Source organism: Camelus bactrianus, chromosome X (assembly GCF_048773025.1).
Source record: "Camelus bactrianus isolate YW-2024 breed Bactrian camel chromosome X, ASM4877302v1, whole genome shotgun sequence".
In the NCBI taxonomy this organism is placed as follows: domain Eukaryota; kingdom Metazoa; phylum Chordata; class Mammalia; order Artiodactyla; family Camelidae; genus Camelus; species Camelus bactrianus.
In genome coordinates, this window is record NC_133575.1 from 61389540 (window position 1) to 61412980 (window position 23441).

The following is a 23441-nucleotide window of genomic DNA, read 5'->3' on the forward strand; positions in this document are numbered from 1 at the left end:
TTCTTATTTGTGGACTTTTGAATGATGGCCTTTCTGACTGGTGTGAGATGATACTTCATTGTAGTTTTCATTTGCATTTCTCTGATAATTAGTGATATTGAGTATTTTCTCATGTGCCTATTGATCATTTGTTTGTCTTCCTTGGAGAATTGCTTGTTTAGGTCTTCTGCCCATTTTTGTATAGGGTTGTTTGTTTTTCTCTTATTAACTCTAATGAGCTGCTCATCTGTTCTGGAGATCAAGCCTTTGGCAGTTTCAGTTGCAAAAAATTTCTCCCATTCCATAGGTTATCTTTTTGTTTTACTTATGGTTTCCTTTGCTGTGCAGAAGCTTGTAAGTTTCATTAGATCCCATTTGTTTATTCTTGCTTTTATTTCTATTGCTTGAGTAGACTGTCCTAGGAGACCATTTTTGAGATGTATGTCAGATAATGTTTTCCCTATATTTTCTTCTAAGAGGTTTATTGTATCTTGTCTTATGTTTAAGACTTTGTTGCATTTTGAGTTGATTTTTGTGTCTGGTGTAAGGGAGTGTTCTAGCTTCATTGCTTTACAAGCTGCTGTCTAGTTTTCCCAACACCATTTGCTGAAGAGACTGTCTTTATTCCATTGTATATTCTTGCCTACTTGGTGGAAGATTAGATGACCAAAAGTTTGTGGGTTCATATCTGTGCTCTCTATTCTGTTCCACTGGTCTATATGTCTGTTTTTGTACCAATACCATGCTGTCTTGATGACTGTAGCTCTATAGTATTGTCTGAAGTCTGGGAGAGTTATTCCTCCAGCCTCTTTCTTTTTCCTCAGTAATGCTTTGGGAATTCTAGGTCTTTGATGGTTCCATATAAATTTTATTATGATGTGTTCTGGTTCTGTGAAATATGTCCTGGGTCATTTGATAGGGATTGCATTAAATCTGTAGATTGCCTTGGGAAATGTGACCATTTCAACATTATTGATTCTTCCAATACAAGAGCATGGGATATCTTTCCATTTTTTAAAGTCTTCTTTAATTTCCTTCATCAATGGTTTATAGTTTTCTGTGTATAATTCTTTCACCTCCTTGGTTAGATTTATTCCCAGATATTTTATTACTTTGGGTGCTATTTTAAAGGGGATTGTTTCTTTACTTTCTTTCTCTGTTGATTCATCATTAGTGTAAAGAAATGCAACTCATTTTTGAACATTAATCTTATAACCTGCTACCTTGCTGAATTCTTTGATCAGCTTTAGTGGTTTTTTTGTAGACCTTTTAGGGTTTTCTATATATAGTAACATGTCATTGGCATATAGTGACACCTTCACCTTTTCTTTTTCAATTTGCATCCCTTTTATTTCCCCCTCTTGCCTGATTGCTGTGGCTAGGATTTCCAAGACTTTGTTTCATAGGAGTGGAGATAGTGGGCATCCTTGTCTTGTCCCAGATGTTAGTGGTAAGCTTTAGAGTTTTTCACCATTGAGTACTAGGCTGGCTGTAGGTTTGTCATATATAGCTTTTATTATCTTGAGATATGTTCCCTCTATATGCACTTTGGTGAGAGTTTTTATCATAAATGGGTGTTGAATTTTATCAAATGCTTTTTCTGCATTTATTTAGATGATCATGTGGTTTTTGTCCTTTCTCTTGTTGATGTGATGTATTACATTGATTAATTTGTGCATGTTTAACCACCCTTGTGTCCCTGGAATGAACCCCATTTGGTCATGATGCATAATCTTTTTTATGTGTTGTTGGATTCTATTTGCTAATATTTTGGTGAGGATTTTGGCCTCTATGTTCATCAGTGATATTGGCCTATAATTCTCTTTTTTTTGTAGTGTCTTTGCCTGTCCTTGGTATCAGGGTGATGGTGGTTTCATAGAATGAGTTTGGGAGTATTCCCTCTTTTTCAATCTTCTGGAAGAGTTTGAGAAGGACTGGTATGAGTTCTTCTTTGTATATTTGGTAGAATTCCCCAGTGAAGCCATCCGGTACTGGAGCTTTATTTGTAGGGAGGTTTTTAATTCTTATTTCTATTTCATTTCTAGAGATTGGTTTGTTGAAATGGTCAGTTTCTTCTTGGTTCAGTCTTAATGGACAGCATGTTTCCAGAAACTTGTCCATCTCCTCTAGGTTATCCAGTTTGGTTCCATATAGTTTTTCACAATATTCTCATATGATATTCTGTATTTCTATTTTATTTGTTGTAATTTCTCCATTTCCCTTTCATATTTTGCTTATTTGTGTGGTCTCTTTTTTCTTCTCTGTGAGTTTGGCCAGAGGTTTGTCTATTTTATTAACTTTTTTAAAAAATCGGCTTTTGGTTTGATTGACTTTTTCTATTGTTGTTTTAATCTCTGTTTTATTTATTTCTTCCCTTTTCTTTAGTATTTCCTTCCTTCTGCTGACTTTTGGATTTTTTTAGCTCTTCTTTTTCTAGTTCTTTTAGTTGGTGGGTTAAATTGTTTATTTGAGATTGTTCTTTTTTCAGGAAGGCCTGTATTACTATCAACTTCCCTCTTAGGACTGCCTTTGCTGTGTCCCATAAATTTTGTGTGGCTGTGTCTTCATTTTCATTTGTCTCAAGGTATTTTTTAATTTCAACTTTGATTTAATCATTGACCCATTGGTATTTTAATACCATGTTGTTTAATCTCCATGCTTTTCTTTTTTCTCTCCTTTGTTTTTCTGTAGTTGATTTCTACTTTCATAGCATTGTGGTCAGTAAAGATGCTTGAGTTAATCTCTATCTTCTGAAAACTATTGAGGTTTCTTTTGTGCCCAAGTACATGATCAGTCCTAGAAAATGTTCCATGTGCACTTGAAAAGAGTATATATCCTATATTTGGGGGGGGGGTGAATGCTCTGAAAATATCCACCAAATCTAATTTTTCTATTGTATTATTTAATTTCTCTGTTGCCGTATTAATTTTCTGTTAGGAAGATCCGTCTAGTGATGTTTATGTAGTGTTAAAATTTCCGACTATGACTGTATTCCCATCAATATCCCCCTTTATCTCTGTTAGTAAATGTTTTCTGTACTTAGGTGCTCCTATATTTGTGCATATATATTAATGAGTGTGATATCCCCATCTTGTATTACTCCTTTAATCATTGTAAAATGTCCTTCTTTATCTTTCTTTATGGCCTTTGTTTTAAAGTCTATTTTGTCTGAAATCAAAACTGCAACACCTGGTATTTTTGGCTTTTCCATTTGCATGGAATATCTTTTTCCAGCCTTTCACTCTCAATCTATATGTGTCCTTCTCCCTAAAGTGGGTCGTTTGTATGCAGCATATTGAAGGTTTTTGCTTTATTATCCAGTCTGCCACTCTATGTCTTTGACTGGAGCATTTAGTCCATTAACATTTACAATAATTAATGATAGATGTGTGTTTATTGCCATTTTGAACTTCTGTTTGCAGTTGATTTGGTAATTCCTCTTTGTTCCTTTGTTCTTTCTTTTGTGTTTTGGTAATTTTCCTTTGTATTATTATGGATTTTATATAGTTTTTGTGACTCCCTTGTAAGTTTTTCATTTGTCATTACCCTTTTTTGTATGTCTATTAGCCCATTAATATAAATTTTTGTTTTAACTGATAGTAACATGATCTCAAACCCATCCTACCAAGAACAAAAATTTTTAAAAAGAAAGAAAAAAAATTCTCTATACTTCCTTGATTCTCTCTCCCACTCTTTATAATTTAGATGTCTTCTTTTACAATTTTGTGTTTATTTTATTTGTAATTCATGAGTTATCACCTTTCCAGTTGTGAGTTTCTCATTTTTGTAGCATCCTGCTTCTTTTCTATTTAGAGTAGAACTTTGAGTATTTCTTTTTGCATGGGTTTAGTTTTGCTAAACTCTTTTCGTTTTTGCTTCTCTGTGAAATTTTTTATCTCTCCCTCTTTCCTAAAGGATAGCATTGCTGGATAAAGTATCCTAGGCTTCATCTTCTTTTCATTCAGGACTTTGAATATATCTTGCCACTCCCTTGTGGTGTGTAGTGTTTGTGTAGAGAAATCAGCTGAGAGCGTTAGGGGGGATCCCTTGTAACTCACTCTTTGCTGATCTCTTGCTGCCTTTAGGATCATTTCTTTATCCTTGACTCTGGTCATCTTGGTTTTGATATGTCTTCGTGTGGGTCTGTTTGGGTTCTTCCTGTTTGGGACCCTCTGAGCTTCCAATACTTGGATATCTGTTTCCTTAAGTTTGAGAAGTTTTCAGTCATGATTTCTTCCAATACCTTTTCAATCCCCTTTGATCATTCTCCCCCTTCTCGGACACCTATTATGTGACGATTGGCATGCTTTATATTATCCCATAGGTCCATTATGCTGTTTTCATTTGTTTTTATTTGTTTATGTAGCAGCTGTTCTGTTTGGGTGCTTTCTGTTGTCCTATCTTCTAGGTCACTAATTCATTCCTCTGCATTATCTAGTCTGCTTTGCACAGCCTTTAAATCAGCTCTCATCTCAGCCAATGAGTTTACCCGTTCTACTTGGCTCTTCTTTATAGCTTCAATGTCATTTTTGACATATTTTATATCTCTAAACACTATCTCTTTTAGTTCCTTCAGTTCTTTGATCACTCCTTTTTTGAAATCTTGATCCATTAGGCTATAAATGTCTATTTCATTGATCATTCTTTCAAGGAATGTTTCTTGTTCTTTTAATTGGGAATGGTTTATCTGCTTCTTCATCTTGCTCATACCTCTCTGGCACTGTGGCTTATGGAGTATCAGTTATCTATTTTGGTCCTGAAGGAGTATATTTATTTATTTATCTAATGCCTATGTAGGAATAAAACTTAAAAAAAAAGAGAGGGAGAGAGAAAGAATTTTAAAAGAAGGGAGAAAAAAGGTTTGAAAAAAGTGTATAATGAATCATAGAAGAGCAATTTGAATCAGACTAGCAATTGAGTTGAGAAGTCTTTGTAAGAAACCCTTAAAAAAAGGAAAAAAGATCAAAAAACAATTTTTGAAACCTCTTGTGTAATCAATAACAGGAGATCAAAACCAAAAGAAATGAAAATGAAATCAGGTGGATCTTTAAAAATAATAATAATATAATTACTTTAAAGAAAAATTCAAAAGGAATTAAATCCAGAAGCATATAGAATTGTTTAGAAAGTAGAAATGAAAAAGGTAATAGAAAATAGAACACATAAAAAAATAAAAATAAAGAGAGAATTTTAAAAGCAGGGAGAAAAAAAGGTTTGAAAACAGTGTATAATAAATTATAGAAGAGCAAGTTGAAGCAGAATAGCAATTGGGTTGAGAAGTCTTTTAAAAACCTTTAAAAAAGGAGAAAATAGGGGAAAAATATATATTTGAAACTTGTGTATAATGAATAACAGGAGATCAAAACCAAGAGAAATAAAAATTTTTTAATAAGTAATAACAAAAATATTTTAAAAGTAAAATTTAAAAGGGATTAAAAGTGGGAGCATATATAATTATTTAAAAAGTAAAAATTAAATAGGTAATTAAAAATAGAACAGGTAAAAACAGATTAAAAAAAAAGTGGGGGGACTGAGAGTGAACATAGCAGAGTAGAAGGAAGCTCGTAGCTCACCCTCTCCCACAAATGCACCAAGACTCACATCCACAGACCCACTCAGCAAACCATAAGACCTGCGGAACTCCGACAGAACATCGCCCTCTTCAAAACATAGAGACGCCAAAAATCTGGTAGGAGAAAAGGAAAAAAGAAAGAAGAAAAGGCAAGGCAGTGCAGAATGGGTCCCATGGAAAGGGAGCAGCAAAGGAGGACTGGTGCACGTTCACTGGATCTCCCCTCTCCAACTGAGAGGCCAGCGGTTTGGAGGGGGAGCCGCCAAGGCTCGGATCTGTACAGAGCAGCCCTTTACTGACAGAACTAAGTTAAACAGGCACAGAGGGTCCTGGCGGCACCCAGCCTGAGATGCGGGTCAGCAGCTGGAGGAAGGGCCAGGCTACCAAGACAGGCGTAGGTCGGGGGCGGCTGAACTGAGGCAGCCCCAGGGGACTGCAGGGGGCTTCGTGCCATGGCTGTGGTGCAAAGGGCAGAACAACCTGGGCCCTTAATAAAACAAGACGATTGATGTGCCCTGGGGGGAAGGGTGCACACCCCCATTTCTGAAAACCCGTGGAAAGTTTTCAGGGGAAGATTGGCAGGGCTCAGGCCCAGCCGCCATATCCCCCGGCTCTGAGCATCCAGGCAGGGGCGGGGGTGAAACCTGCATCGGCACCTAAGGGCTTAGCAGCCTCAAAGGCCAGACGGAGACTTGTCTACAGCCCGAGGCAGATAGGATCCTTCCATCCTGGTCCCTCAGAGAACTTGCTCTGCCAAGACAAAGAAGGAGCTGGGTTCTGGACCGGAGCAGGGACAAGGCAGTTCCTTGGTCTTCCCCGAGCCTACCTGTGGAGCGCCAACCCAAGGTGGAGCAAGCAGCATCAGAGCAGCAGAGCAACTGGCGCGGGGAGAGGGAGGGCAGCCCCCCACCCTCCTACCTGACGAGTCTGCAACATCTGACTGGGGCATCGGGAGGGGCAGTGACCCGCCTGCCCACAGCAAAGGAGAGCTGCACCAGACTCAGTGTTGGGAGGAGGCAGGATCTGCTTGCCAACAGGTATTGGGAGCAACACAGAAGAGGGCGCCAATGGAGGGCCTCTGGAAACAGCAAGCTGAGCTTCCAAAATAGGACAAAGACAGAAAGACTTCACATTAAAAGCACACAGACTCCAGGAGAACACTGACCACCCCCATTTTTTTCAAACCTGTTTTTACCTGTCCTATTTTCTATTAACTTCTTAATTTTTACTTCTTAATTCATTTTTATTTCTATTGGGTTTGATGTCCTGTTATTGACTAGACACAGGTTTCAAATACATCTTTTCATCTTTTCCCCTTCTTTTTCAAAGGTTTAAAAGGACGTGTCAACCTGATTGCTATTCTGCTTCAACTTGCTCTTCTATTATTCATTATACACTGTTTTGAAGCCTTTTTTCTCCTTTCTTCTAAAATTCTTTCTATATATTTTTTCTTTTTTTCCTAAGTCATTCCTACATAAGCATTAGATAGATAAACTCCTTAAGGACGAAAATAGATAAGTGATACTCCATAAACCACACTGGCAGAGAGGTATGAGCAAGATGAAGAAGCAGAGAAACCATTCCCAGTTAAAAGAACAAGAGAAATCCCCTGAAAGAATGATCAATGAAATAGACATTGATAGCCTACTAGATCAAGATTTCAAAAAAGGAGTGATCAAAGTGCTGAAGGAATTAAAAGAGATAGTGTTTAGAGATATAAAATATGTCAAAAATGACATTGAAGCTATAAAGAAGAGCCAAGTAGAACGGGTAAACTCATTGACTGAGATGAGGAATGATCAAAAAGCTGTGCAAAGCCGACTAGATAATGCAGAGGAACGAATTAGTGACTTAGAAGACAGGACAATGGAAAGCACCCAATCAGAAGAGCTACAAGAGAAACAAATTTAAAACAAATGAAAACAGCATAATGGACCTATGGGATAATATAAAGCATGCCAATCTTCACATAATAGGGGTCCCAGAAGGGGAAGAAAGATCAAAGGGGATTGAAAAGGTATTGGAAGAAATCATGACTGAAAACTTCCCAAACTTGAAGAAGGAATCAGATATCCAAATACAGGAAGCTCAGAGGGTCCCAAACAGGAAGAACCCATATAGACCAACACCAAGACATATAATCAAGATGGCCAGAGTCAAGGGTAAAAAAATGATCCTAAAGGGAGCAAGAGAAAAGCAAAGAGTGACTTACAAGGGAACCCCCCTAAGGCTCTCAGCTGATTTCTCTACACACACACTACAGGCCACAAGGGAGTGGCAAGATATATTCAAAGTCCTGAATGAAAGGAAGATGCAGCCTAGGATACTTTATCCAGCAATGCTATCCTTTAGGATAGATGGAGAGATAAAGAATTTCACAGAAAAGAAAAAGCTGCAGGAGTTAAGCAACACTAAACCCATGCTAAAAGAACTATTGAAAGGTCTATTCTAAATAGAAAAGCAGCAGGATGCTACAAAAATGAGAAACTCACAACTGGAAAGGTGATAACTCATGAATTACAAATCAAATAAACACAAAATTGTAAAAGAAGGCATCTAAATCATTGAGAGTGGGAGAGAGAATCAAGGAAATATAGAATATTTTTTTTTTGTTCTTTATAGAATTTTTTTTTTCTCAGTAGGATGGGTTTGAGATCATGTTACTCTCAGTTTAATAAAAACAGTTATAGTAATGGGCTAATAGATTTATGAGAAAGGGTAAGCAGAAGCCAAAAACTTAAAAGGGAGTTATAAAGACTAAATATAATCCATAATAATACAAAGGAAAATTACCAAACCACAAAAAAAGAAGAAAGGAACAAAGAGGAAATAACAAATCAACTGCAAAGATAAGTTCAAAATGGCAATAAACACACATCTATCATTAATTACTGTAAATGTTAATGGACTAAATGCTCCAGTCAAAGACAGAGTGGCAGACTGGATAATAAAGCAAAAACCTTCAATATGCTGCATACAAACGACCCACTTTAGGGAGAAGGACACATATAGATTGAGAGTGAAAGTTTGGACAAAGATATTCCATGCAAATGGAAAAGCCAAAAATACCAGGTTTTTCAGTACTGATTTCAGATAAAATAGACTTTAAAACCAAGGCCATAAAGAAAGATAAAGAAGGACATTTTATAATGATTAAAGGAGTGATACAAGATGAGGATATCACACTCATTAATATATATGCACCAATATAGGGACACCTAAATACATAGAACAATTACTAACAGAGATAAAGGGGAATATAGATGGGAAAACAATCACAGTTGGAGATTTTAACACTGCATTAACATCACTGGACAGACCTTCCAGACAGAAAATAATATGACAACAGAGAAATTAAATAATACAATAGAAAAATTAGACTTGGTGGATATTTTCAGAGCACTACATCCTCCCAAAATAGGATATACATTCTTCTCAAGTGCACATGGAACATTTTCTAGGATTGATCATATACTTGGGCACAAAAGAAACCTCAACAATTTTAAGAAGATAGAAATTATCTCAAGAATCTTTACTAACCACAATGACACGAAACTAGAAATCAACAACAGAGAAACAAAGGAGAAAAAAATGAAAGCATGGAGATTAAACAATATGCTATTAAAAAAATGGGTCAATGAAGAAATCAAATCTGAAATTAAAAAATACCTTGAGACAAATGACAATGAAACACAACCACTCAAAATCTATGGGACACAGCAAAGGCAGTGCTAACAGGGAAGTTGATAATGATACAGGTCTTCCTCAAAAAAGAAGAACAATCTCAAATAAACAATTTAACCCATCAGCTGAATGAATTAGAAAAAGAAACAAAAAGCCCCAAAAGGCAGCAGAAGGAAGGAAGTTATAAAGATCAGGGAAGAAATAAATACAATAGAGATTAACAAGGCCATAGAAAAAATAAACCAAACCAAAAGCTGTTTTTTTGAAAAAGTAAATAAAAATACAAACCTCTGGCCAAACTCACAAAGAATAAAAAAGAGCACAAATTAGCAAAATAAGAAAGGAAAATTGAGAAATTACAACAAATAAAATAGAAATACAGAATATCATAGAGAAAAGTATGAAAAACTATATGGAACCAAACTGGATTACCTAGAGGAGATGGACAAGTTTCTGGAAACATGCTGTCCATTAAGACTGAATCAATAAGAAACTGACCACTTGAACAATCCGATCACTAGAAATGAAACAGAAATAAAAATTAAAAACCTCCCTACAAATAAAAGTCCACGACCGGATGGCTTCACTTGGGAATTCTACCAAACATACAAAGAAGAACTCATACCAGTCCTTCTTAAACTCTTCCAGAAGATTGAAAAAGAGGGAATACTCCCAAACTCATTCCATGAAACCACCATCACCCTGATACCAAAATCAGGCAAAGACAGCTCCAAAAAAGAGAATTATAGGCCAGTAATACTGATGAACATAGGCGCCAAAATCCTCACCAAAATTTTAGCAAATAGAATCCAACAACACATAAAAAAGATTATACATCATGACCAAATGGGGTTCATTCCAGAGACACAAGGGTGGTAAAACATGCACAAATTAATCAATGTAATACATCACATCAACAAGAGAAAGGACAAAAACCACATGATCATCTCAATTGATGCAGAAAAAGCATTTGATAAAATTCAACACCCATTTACGTTAAAAAAAAAAACACTCGCCAAAGTGTGTATGAAGGGAAAATATCTCAACATAATAAAAGCTATATATGACAACCTACAGCCAGCATAGTACTGAATGGTGAAAAACTCAAAGATTCCCACTAAAATCTGGGAGAATACAAGGATGCCCACTTGTATCACCACTCCTATTCAACATAGTCCTGGAAGTCCTAGCCACAGCAATCAGGCAAGAGAGAGAAATAAAAGGGATGCAAATTGGAAAAGAAGAGGTAAAAGTGTCACTATATGCCGATGACATGATACTATACATATAAAACCCTAAAAGGTCCACACAAAAACCACTAGAGCTGATCAAAGAATTCAGCAAGGTAGCAGGTTAGAAGATTAATGTTCAAAAATGAGTTGCATTTCTTTATACTAATGATGAATCAACAGAAAAAGAAAGTAAAGAAACAATCCCCTTTAAAATAGCACCCAAAGTAATGAAATATCTGGGAATAAATCTAACCAAGGAGGTGAAAGAATTATACACAGAGAACTATAAACCATTGATGAAGGAAGTTAAAGAAGAAAGATATCCCATGCTCTTGGATTGGAAGAATCAATATTGTTAAAATGGTCACACTGCCGAAGGCAATCTACAGATTTAATGCAATCTCTATCAAATTACCCAGAACATATTTCACAGAACTAGAACAAATCATAACAAAATTTATATTGAACCATCAAAGACATAGAATTGCCAAAGCATTACTGAAAAAAAAGAAAGAGGGTGGGGGAATAAGTCTCTCAGACTTCAGAAATTACTATAGAGCTACTGTCATTAAGACAGCATGGTATTGGTACAAAAAGAGACATATAGTGCAGTGGAACAGAATAGAGAGCCCAGAAATGAACCCACAAACTTTTGGTCAACTCATCTTAAAGAAAGGAGGCAAGAATATATGATGGAATAAAGACAGTCTCTTCAGCAAATGGTGTTGGGAAAACTGGACAGCAGCATGTAAAGCAATGAAGCTAGAACATTCCCTTACACCATACACAAAAATCAATTCAAGATGGAACAAAGATTTAAACATAAGAGAAGATACAATAAACTTCCTATAGGAAACCATAGGCAAAACATTATCTGACATACATCTCAAAAATTTTCTCCTAGTAGAAATAAAAGCAAGAATAATCAAATGGGACCTAATGAAACTTACAAGTTTCTGCACAGCTAAGGAAACCAGAAGTAAAACAAAAAGACAACCTATGGAATAGGAGAAAATTTTTGCAAATGAAACCGAGAAAGGCTTGATCTCCAGTATATATTAGCAGCTCATATGACTCAATAAGAAAAAAAAATAAACAACCCAATCCAAAAATGGGTAGAAGACCTAAACAAGCAATTCTCCAAGGAAGACATACAAATGATCCAAAGGCACATGAGAAAATGCTCAATATCACTAATTATCAGAGAAATGCAAATCAAAACTACAATGAGGTATCACCTCACACCAGTCAGAATGGCCGTCATTCAAAAATCCACAAATTTCAAATGCTGGAGAGGCTGTGGAGAAAGGGGAATACTCCTACACTGCTGGTGGGAATGCAGTTTGGTGTAGCCACTATGGAAAACAGTGTGGAGATTCCTCAAAAGACTAGGAATAGACTTACCATATGACCCAGGAATCCCACTCCTGGGGTTATATGCAGAACGAACCCTACTTCAGGATGACACCTGCACCTCAATGATCCTAGCAGCACTATTTACAATAGCCAAAACATGGAAACAGCCTAAATGTCCATCAACAGGTGACTGGATAAAGAAGTGGTATATTTATACTATGGAATACTACTCAGCCATAAAAACCGACAACGTAACGCCATTTGCAGCAACATGGATGCTCCTGGAAAATGTCATTGTAAGTGAAGTAAGCCAGAAAGAGAAAGAAAAATACCATAGGAGACCATATGTGGAATCTAAAAATCAAAAACAACAACAACAACCACAAAAAAACCAAAGCGTAAATATAAAATAGAAATAGACTCATAGACACAGAATACAAACTTGTGGTTGCCAAGGGGGCGGAGGGTGGGAAGGGGTAGACGGGATTTCAAAATTGTAGAATAGATAAACAAGATTATACTGTATAGCACAGGGAAATATACACAAAACCTTATGATAGCTCACAGAGAAAAAAATGTGACAGTGAATATATATATGTTCATGTATAACTGAAAAATTGTGCTGAACATTGGAATTTCACACAACATTGTAAAATGATTATAAATCAATAAAATGTGTTTAAAAAAGAAGTCAGAGGTGTTTTTCTGGAGACTGTGTGCTCTTAATTAGAAGTCTTTTTGTCTTCACCCTCTTTCGTGAACTCAGCTTGCTGCTTCCAGATGCCCTCCATTGGCGTCCTCGTCTGTGCTGCTCCCAGTGCCTGTCGGCAAACATGTCGTTCTCCCTCCCAACACTGGGTCAGGTGCAGCTCTCCTTTGCTGTGGGCGGGCGGGTCATTGCCCTTCCCGATGCCGCAGTGAGATGTTGCTGACTGGCCAGTTAGGAGGGCGGTTCACGTCCCCTCCCAACACTGTGGTCAGGTGCTGCGTTCCTGCTGGAAAGGCGGGGAGCTACCCACCATCTCCTGGTGCCAGTCGCTCCGCAGCTCTGTGCTACTACCTTCTCTGCCTCGAGTTGGCGCTCTGTAGGCGGGTTCAGGGAAGATGCGGAACAACCCCGCCCCTGGTCTGGGCCAAAACCCAGCTCCTTATTTGTCTTGGTGGCGTGAATTCTCTGAGGCAATAGGGGGGAATTATCCTATCTGCCTCGGGCTGTACACAAGTCTCTGTCTGGCCTTTGAGGCTGCTAAGCCCTTAGGTGCAGATTCAGGTTTCGCCCCCGCCCCCACCTGGGTGCTAAGCGCTGGAGGATATGGCGGCTGTGCCTGAGCCCTGATTCTCTTTGACCAAAAACCTTCTGTTTTCTGTGGGTTTTCAGAGATGGGGGTATGTACCCTTCCCCCCAGGGCACATCAGACATGTTGCTTTATGGAGGGCCCAGGTTGTTCTGCCCTGTGTAGCCACTCATCCATGGCACACAGCACCCTGCAGTCCCCCAGGGCTGCCTCAGTGCAGCTGCCCCAGTCCTCTGCCTAGCTAGGGCAGCCTGTCCCAGCCCCCAGCTGCTGGCTCACATCTCAGGCTGGGTGTCACAGGGACCTTCTGTGCCCATTTAACTTAGTTCTGTCAGTCAAGGGCGGCTCCATACAGATTGGAACCTCGGAGGCTCCCCCTCCATCCCGCTGGCCTCTTGGTTGGAGATGGGGAGACTCATCCAATGAGCACTAGTCCTCCTTTACTGCTCCCTCCCATGGGACCAGTCCTGCACTGTTTTGCCTTTTCTTCTTTCTTTTTTCCTTTTCTCCTACCAGATTTTTGGCGTCTTTGTCTTTTGAAGAGGACGATGTTCTGTTGGAGTTCCGCAGGTGCTCTGGTTGGCAGAGTAGGTCCATGGATGTGAGTCTTGGTATATTTGTGGGAGATTGTGAGCTACGAGCATCCTACTACTCAGCCATCTTGGCCTCCTCTGTATTTACTAATTTTTTTAATGGAGATACTGGGGTTTGAACCCAGGACCTCATGCATGATAAGCACATGCTCTATCTCTGAGCTATACCCTTCCCCTACTCATAGTTATTTTAATACTTTGTTTTTTTTAAACATTTATCCTAGAGTTAAAAGTGATTTACACATAGTCATTACACTATTACAGTATTTTGAAGTGTTCTATATATTAACCATTATCAGTGAGCTTTTTTTAACTTTCATATGTTTTCTTGTTAAAATTAACATCTTTTCATTTCAGCTTCAACTTTTCTCATAAGGCAGTTCTTCCAGGGATGAACTCCTTCAGGTTTTGTTTGGTGGGAAAGTCTTTATCTCTCCTTCATTGCTGAAGGATGACTTTGCTGGGTAATCTACCTTGGTTGATAATCTTTTTCTACAAGCATTTTTTATATATCATTCCACTCTGTCCTGGCCTGCAAGGCTTCTGTTGAGTAATCCATTCATAGCCTTATGTGTGTTTCCTTGTGAGAAACAACTCTTTTGCTGCTTTCAAAATTTCTTCTTTGTCTTTGATTTCTGATAGCTTGATTATAATATGTCCTGGTGAAGTTCTCTTTTGGTTGAAACTTTCTGGGGACTCTTGAGCTTGATGTGCCTGCATACCCATATCTCTCCTCACACTTGGGAAGTTTTCTGTCTTTAATTGTTTAAATAAGCTTTCTGTCTCTTTCTGTCTTCTCCTTTTATTCCCATAGTGCATGCATTTTTAAGATTGATAATGTCCCACAGGTCCTATGAGCTATCTTCACCCTTTCATTCTTATTTCTTTTTGTTTCCCTAACTGGGTAATTTGAAGTCACCTGTCCTTAACTTTTCAGGTTCTTTCTTCTGCTTGATCAAATCTGTTGTTGATGCTCTCTATATCATTTTTCATTTCATTCACTGTATTTTTCAGCTTCAGATTCTTTTGTTCTTTTTTATGATTTATCTTTAAATTCTTGTTTTGTTCTTGATTTTGTTGAGTTGTCTATCTTTGTTCTCTTCTAATCTGACAAGTTCCTTAAAACAATTATTTTGAGGGATTTTAAAATAAAGATCTGTATTTCTTTGCAGTTGGTTTCTGGAATATTGTGCTCCTTTGGTGGTGTTATTTTTCCATGAGGTTTTGCATTTCTTGTAGCATTGCATGGATGTGCTCACATTTGATGAAGCAATCACCTCTTCTAGATTTTATGGACTGGTTTAAGTGGGGTAAGACCTTCATCTATTGATGGGAACAAGGCTGCCATCTGGGTAAGATGAAGCAGTTCTGACTCCAGGGAAGGTGCAGTGGTATATAGTCTCTATGCAGCTCTGTCAGCTGTCATCAGTATCAGCGAAGAGTGAAAGGGACCTTGGTGGCCAAGGCTGTGAGTGTTTGCAGGAGCAGTGACGGCTATTGGGATCTTCAGTGGTAAAGGCTGTTGGGGTCCTCCTGATTTCTTTTTTTCTTTTCTTTTTTTTTTTTTTTTTACCACAGTGGAAGTTATGGCCAAGGGAATCACTCAAGGCTCTGGGTCCATCTGATGGGCACACTTACAACGGTTGCCTATGATGTTTGAAGCATGGGTGCCCATGGAGCAGCCATGGAGTCAGAATCTGGAAGTGAGGTATGTATGAAGCCACTGGAGTGGATCAGGGGGTCTAGGGCGATGGTAGTTCTAGTGCCTGGGGTACAGGCACACCACCACTGCAGTATTGGTAATGGTGTGTAAGGTGCAGGTAATTGTGAGCAGCCACAGAGCAGGGGTCCAGAGCTTGCACAGAGCTAAAGAGGCTTTGGGATCTGAGGTAAGAGCACTCCCACCGTGGCAATGACTCCATTGTGTTAGGTGCATGCACTTGCAGAGCAGTTATGGAGCTATGGTCTGCATAGGCATGCATGGTGCATGAATAAGCCTGCTACAGTGGTGGCTTTGGTGTCCTAGGTTTGGGCATTTGTGAAGTAGTTAATGGACCTGGGTTCTGGAGGGCAGGTGCACCCACTGCTGCAGTGCTCCAGTTACTGTGGTGTGGCCATAGATCCAGGGTCCAGAGCACATGTGCCATGGATCCAGGGTCCAGAGCACATGTGCATGGAGTGATAGTGTCTCCAAGGTCTGGGGTACAGGATATCCTGCAGTGTCGGTGGCTCTGGTGACTGAGTTGTTGGTACATGTGGAGTGGCCATGGAGCTAGGGTCTAAAGCATGGGAATGCATGGAGTTTGGTGGCAGGAGCTGGGGTCTGGTGGTAGGTGCACATGGAGCCACTATAGCTCTTGTGTCTACAGCAAGCATAAGATGGGGGTGGGGTGGCAACCCTGGTATTGGGGCAGCACAACAGTGGCTTCTTCTTGTAGAGAGGTCTCAGCAGTGCCTCACTCTCTGGAAAGCCTGTGGCAGTGTTTGCTATTGGTTACTTCAGCCACTAAAGATACCAGTATCCTCTGCAGAGCAGGCTGCTGGGGTCAACATCAACAAACACAGTGTGGTCCTCTGTTGTTAAAGCTGTGGGAATTCATGACTGTCAAGAGAGCTGCCCAGGTCCTCAGCAGCAAAAGTTGCCAGTGTCCTTCACAGAGCAGGCTACTGGGGACTGAACTGGCATCTGCCACAGGGTCCGTATTGATAACCACTGCTCTGTTTCTTTGTTCTTAGAGCTTTTCAGATATTTCAGCTGTGCTGATTTCCCCAGCAATCCTTTCTGTGTTGTTATTCTTCATTTTTTTCTTTCATTGTGTTGCTGCAGGTTCTTAATTAGACTCTTGAGCCCTCCCAAGGATATTTTCATTCATGCATAGCTGTCTGTTGTTTTTTGTAGGCAGGATAGAGGCTGGTGTCTTTTACTCTGCCATCTTTCTGACACACTCAGTAAAGTCTTCTTTGTGTCTTGTAACAGTTTTTGGCTTAAAGCCTCTTCATGTGGTATTAGTATAGCTACCCTTGCTCTCTTTTGATTACTATTTGCTTGAAATAACTTTTTTCATCCTTTTACTTTCAACCTATCTATGTCTTTGGTTCTAAAGTGAGTCATTTGTAGACACTATAAAGATAGATGATAATGCTTATCCATTATGCCAATGTCTGCCTTTCGATCGGATAGTTTAATCCATTTATATTTCAAATAATTAATCATAAGGAAGAACTTCTGCAATTTTTCTATTTTCTATATATATTATATCTATGTTCCTCAATTTTGCATTACTTCATTCACTTGTGTTTAATTTTATTTTTTGTATACAATTTTGATTCCATAATGTTTAGAGGCTAGAGAAATAAAGTGTTTTCCACTTTTTGGTCCTACTTTGGAACCTAATCTGTTTCACAGTAGTCACACATTATAAATTCCTGATATGATTACAAATTTTTTGATGGACCCTCCCCAATATTGCATGAAACACTTTCATTCAAGGGAGTACAATGTTCAATTTAACTATTGTAATTTTTTCTAGTTGTCTTCTAGAGTTTCACTGGGTTCTAAATCATTATAGTTTCATAGACTTGACCTAGATGAGTCCTCATAATCCAAGCGGTTTCTTGTTTCTCTATATCACCAATGCAGGTAGTTGTTTCCTCGTCTTAAAGATAATCATGGCTCGTGATTTTACAAATTCCCTTCCATAGACTATGTTATTCTTAATTTACCTTTATGACTATGAGTCCTTTTTTAAGATTACCCCGAATTTCTTTTGTCATGGAAGGTTATTTGCTCCTTTTTGTGCCCTTTTCTTGCCTCACTGGCATTTCTACTTTCCTCTGTTTTAAGCCCTTATGAAGTAATCAGTTCTCTTACCTTCTGGCTTGGCTGCTGTGGGAGTGTAAAAATAGACTTCCAGTAGGTCCAGGTAAAGAACACGAAGATGGCATGGTAGAATATGAGGTACATTACTGAAATTTAAGAAAAAGAATCAGTCTTTATGCTATATTTTCATCAATTCTTAAGAGTTCAGAAAGACGTTAAGCTAAAAAACAAGTCTATATTTTATTTTCCTATTACCAAGAATTTTCTACTACTATTATGAAATGTTAATTCTTACCTTTTTCCATGCACTTACAGAAACAATCTATAATGCCAAATTTGGAATCCGAGGCTTTCTGGAAGTGGCATATTTTTAAAGTTGCCATGTAATTCTGGGAATAAAGGGGAAATGTCCCTTATGACAATGTGGGGGAGGCTACTGTTGCCAACTGTCATTATCTGACACTGTGGTTGACAAAAGATGATAATGATAGTATTTGCACAGTGCTACAATGTTTATAATGTGCTTTCTTAATATTATTTAATTTTATTTTTTCAACAAGTTTGTGAGGTAAGTATTAGGACAGGGATGGGTGATTAACTATCAGGGGCAGTTGATTATCCAAAGTCACAGAGCTACTAAATAATGTAGCCATGTCTCAAACTCAGGACTTCTGACTCTAAATCAAAACTTTATTTTTCAGTAGCCCCAAAGACTACACACTTTTGAAATGTAAGTTTTACCTTTGAGACATTTGTAAAAGTAGCTCCCTATCGCTTTTCTTTTTATACTCTTTGCCTCTTAGATAGATCTTTTTTTGTGGGAAATTTTAGTATTCTCCAAAGAGGTCATTATAAGACTGAAGGTCATTTTACTGTTACATTGTGAGTCCTTGCATGATAAGGTCTTATTACTTCAATCCATCAAAAAGACTCAAGGGAATGATGTGACTCAAGACCAAGTTAATAGGGCTGAGCCTCTCATATATTTATGGTGAAATTGAAAAAAAGCTGAACTCTTTTGGCCCAGTGCTCCCAACCCTATGGTACAAGACCTTTTTAATGTGCTTGATTTATTTAATTATGAAGTCCCATTTTCGAATTCAAGCAATAAAAAGTGAAAAGTAAATGTCCACCACACACATATATCTTAACCTCCCACCTCCCCCTCCTAAGGCATAATACCTATTCGCTGTTTGATGTATTATCATTGTAGATCTTCTATTTTTATATGTTTATATAAATATATAAACACAATACACATGGGCTTTTCGTTATATTAAATTTTTTTCATTGTATTTCTTTTGAAAGGTAATACATTCATAAGGTTCAAAATAGTACATAGTGAAAATTCTCCCTCTATCCCTGTCCCTCTGCCACCTAGTTCCCCTCGCTGAAAGCAACAGATGTTACAGTGTCATGACTTTATTCTGTATCCTATCAGATCTTATAAATATAAAAGTACCAAAATGGTGTGTTTTTTCACACAAATAGCAGTATTCTATACACACTGTTTGCATTCTCTGTCTTTTTCTCTTGCTATAAGTTGGAGGTCATTCCACTTAATATAACTTGGAAAGAGTGAAGCTCCTCATTCTCCTTTTAAAAAGTTGCATGGAATTCCACTGCATGAATGTACCATAATTTATTTAACCAGATTGTCTCTGATGGAAATTTAGTTTTTTCCCCTTCTCTTGCTAATACAAATAATGTTGTAATGAATAGCTTTGTATATATGTCATTGGCACATGCACTAAAAATATCTATAGGATCAATTCCCTGAAGTTGGATTCCTAGGTCCAAACACAGGCCTTTTGGTAGATATTGCCAAACTGCCATTAAAATGCTTTATATACTTTACATTCTCATCAACAATGAATGAAAGTGACTCTTCTAACACATCCTCGCCCTTGTGAAATGTTATTAGAATTTTTTATCTTAGGCAAGACTTCTAAACTGTTTCTTTCTGTTACCTTTTGCTATGTGTTTGTTTCTTTGATTTTATGAGGCTCATACAGAGAAGATTCCATGACTAAGTTAGATAGGACACATATCAACCCCTGTTCCTTTATTACAGAACAGGAGTATTGAATTTTTAGTTCCAAATAAATTAGGAGAAACTAACTTTATGTTTACCTTCTCATTTTTCACTTCAAATTTAATAAGATTCAGCAATTTGGATCACCTGAGTGGTGAGAACTAAACTCTTACACTTGGTAGTATTTTGAGAGCACTTATTTTGTTTTTAGTTCTAATGATTGAGATGGGAAGTGTACGATTTTAACTTGTTCTAGGTCATACTACAAATTTAAACCTGGTTTAATCATAGAACTGGAAACAGCTGGCTCCCACTCCTTTTTTCCAAAGTTTCATAGATATTATGAGTACTTCTATAACTTCTATCCATTATAGATGGATAAAAAATGAGGACTCATAAGGTTAAATGACTAAGTCGAAGTCATTCAGTAGATTGGTAGAATAGGGACTATACTACAGATTTCATAAAAATTGAGAGTTAGGTGAGAGCATACAGATCATCTTGTTCAACATCCTTGTGAGCTGGTTTTGAGATGAGTTAAGGCCGTGGGACCCAAGGCCACGATCGGAGTACTGAGATGAGTTACAGCCATGGGACCTAAGGCCACGATCAGAGCATGTTTATAGTATGCAGTAAATAATTGCTCCAAGCATGCATCAATTATGTAAGATTTAGAACAAAGAAAATAGAAGTATGCATGTGCTAGAGATATTCTGTAAGCCTAATGAACAAAGAAACTCAGACTGCACATGTGTTGACAAAAAAACAGATAAAAGCAGGACAGGTGCATCATAGGTGTGCACCTCCCTGTGGTAATAGTGTTGTTAACCCCATGGTGTCTCTGGCTGAAGTCTGTCCAGCGGTATGGCAACTCATCATGCATTTTTTCATTTGGGTCGCTCACCTCCTAGAACCCCACATCAGCCTCCCTTGGCTGACACTTGGTGTAGTCGACAGGATGAGGTGAGTGTTCCCTCTGAACCCCCTGCCCGTGACGGGGATGCTCTGATGGAAGCAAAGTGGCCCCCTACCTCTGTATGGTACCCAGTGGCAGCCTATTTGCTGATGTGGGCTCAAACTGAGGATTGGGACACAGTGGCACCCCGACCAGATGGCATCCGGAGGGTGTTGGAGCTGTTAGAAAATAATGTCCCATTAGCCCACTGAGAGGCAGCCGGGAGGGTGGCCTGGATGTTCTTATCTGTTTTACAGCAAGCTAGCCAAGACATGAGAGATCTACAGATGCAAGTGGAGGAGTTGCAGTGCAAAGAAGAGGAGCTTAAGCAGAGACCCAGCACAGCAAAAAGTTGTCTGCATGGTCCTAGCTCCACCACCTTTGAGAGCAGCTGTGCCTGTGTACCTCTGGTCCCACCGCCATGAGAGCGATAAGCCCAACCCCTCCCCCTGTTCCACTGCATCTATGGCCCGTGGTGAGGCAGCGGATGGAAATGGAGGAGCCCATGGCTCAGGGGGGAATTCCTGCGGGGCCATGGTGAGTGACACGATAAACCACCTATACGTCTTACACATCAATGGAATTGAGAGACCTGGCAAAGCAATGCAAGCAGCGTATGGATGAGTCAATCCCCGCATGGCTACTGCGCCTTTGGGATGATGGGGCTGACCAGACCGAGCTACCTCCGAAGGAGATGGGCCAGCTGGCCAGCATAACAACTGTTCCCTCACTGCAGCAGAGGCTGCAAACTATTCCCCAGTCAAATGCTGATGCTGGCAACTGTACGCTGATAAGCTGCTTAATGGCTGCTGTATGCACTGTGTGGGAAAGTGCAGGGGATTTACCTGAACACGTGAGTAAATGGACCACGTATTTGGACTTACCACAAGTTGTCCGGGAAATGGGCATGCACCAGATGGTGTTTTCTTTGCATTTCCATAGTCCAGATGATGAGCTCCTTACAGCGCGAATGAAAGATTTGATTTTGGCTAATGGCCCAACGGGAACGTTTGGGACTATGGCAGCGCTACTAGCACCATATGTAGACTGCCCCATACATGAAGTAACTGAGGCTCTGGTTCATCTGGGGGACATAGAGGTGAGCCAAAAGGGGGTACATGCTGCCAAGACTCAAGGTGAGTCCAAGACCCCCTCCTCCCATGCAGTGACTCAGAAAGGGAAGTCCACACAGAGGTGGAAAAAGGGAAATGCTCCAGCTTCAGGAGGGCCCCAAAAGCTAGATCACCGGCAGACATGGTGTGATTTACTGGCAGCTGGCCTGGACCGTGTAAAATTAGATGGCCAGCCTTTGGAGGTGCTGATGGCCTTATGGAAGAAATTACAGCCTGAGCAACAATATACTCCATTGCCAACCTCCCATCAGGCCCGAGAGGTGGCCTTTGCTGATTTCCTCCCAGACTAGGAGGAAGGCCAAGGTATTTGGGACATGGGGCACCCCGATGACCGGAGGCCACATGTTGAACTGACTATCCACTGGTCCCCCATGAATAAACAGCGAGTGCTGGCACTAGTAGACACAGGAGCTGAAATTACATTGGTGCATGGAAATCCGAAGCATTTTCAGGGATCATGGGTTCATATAGAAGGATATGGAAACAAGCAAATGTGTGTTAAATGAGTGACTCTGATTTTGGGCATTGGCTGTCTGCCCCCTGCTGCATATGAAGTGCATATATCCCCAGTAGCTGAGTATTCTGGGGATAAACATTTTGCAAGGATTGCAAATACAGATGACTCAAGGGGAATTTCGCCTGAGAGTTCACGTGGTGAAAACAGTTATACAGGGGCATCCTCATCACACACCTTTGATTTTGCCACAGGCCACATGAGTGGTGAATCTCTGGCAATATCAATTGCCCGGAGGCCATGAGGAAATAGGACAGACTATTCTGAAGCTTGCGGAAGATGGTATAATTCGGGCTACGCATAGCCCATATAACTCTCCAGTGTGGCCAGTGTGGAAGCCAGATGGCTTCTGGAGGATGACAGTGGACTACCAGGAACTGAATAGTCACTACCACCATGCACACAGCTTTGCCAAATATAACAGATTTGATGGACCGGCTGTCCCATGAACTGGGTACTTGCCACTATGTGGTTGACCTGGCTAACACATTCTTCTCAATAGACATAGCCCGTGAGAGCCAAGAACAGTTTGCCTTCACCTGGGAAGGCAGACAATGGACATTTGTTGTGTTGCCACAGGAATATCTGCACAGCCCCACACTGTGCTATGGCCTGGTGGCCCAGGACCTGGCTACATGGAGCAAACCGGATACTGTTCATTTGTTCCACTATATTGATGACACAATGCTAACCTCTGATTCTCTTTCAGATTTGGAAAACAGTGCCACAGCGCTGCGAGGAGCCCTGGTGAGCTGGGGGTGGGCCATGAACGAGGACGAAGTGCAAGGACCTGGATATTCTGTCAAATTCTTGGGTGTTGTCTGGTCGGGTAAGACAAAATTGCTGCCTGAAGCAGTAATAGACAAAATCCAGGCATATTCCCACCCTGAAACAGTTAAACAGTTAGACTTATTTAGGTCTTCTGGGATACTGGCGGGTGTTTATTACTCATTTGGCCCAAATAGCCAAACCCCTGTATAAACTGATTAAAAAGGGAGAAATCTAGAATTGGTCTGATGAGACCGAATGTGCATTTGTTAAAACTAAGAGGGCAGTGGCCCAAGCACAAGCACAAGCACTATAGATCCAGACCTCCCTTTCTGGTTGACAGTCCATGTGGACAATGATGGATATGGCTGGGGCTTATGGCAAAAACATGGGCAACGGAAAGTGCCCATAGGATTCTGGTCTCAGTTGTGGAAAGGGGTTAAATGTCATTATTCTCTGAGAAACAGTTGCTAGCAACTTATGCATCCTTGATTGCCACTGAACC

The 23441-nt window shown here is 39.6% G+C and overlaps 1 protein-coding gene and 1 non-coding gene across 12 annotated transcripts in view; both read right to left on the bottom strand.

Annotated features, from left to right (window-relative positions):
• The window catches only part of ZDHHC15 (zDHHC palmitoyltransferase 15), a 383378-nt gene that overhangs the window by 56861 nt on the left and 303076 nt on the right, over positions 1-23441 (bottom strand). For all 11 annotated transcript variants that reach the window (XM_074360037.1, XM_074360043.1, XM_074360044.1 and 8 more), the window contains one exon: positions 17583-17677. In XM_074360037.1, coding sequence (XP_074216138.1) covers positions 17583-17675 — 93 coding nt within the window. In that variant the 5' untranslated portion in view covers positions 17676-17677. The remainder of the gene's footprint in view (positions 1-17582; positions 17678-23441) is intronic.
• Positions 13812-13885, bottom strand: TRNAD-AUC (transfer RNA aspartic acid (anticodon AUC)). The gene has a single exon. It is a non-coding gene; the product is annotated as a tRNA-Asp (tRNA).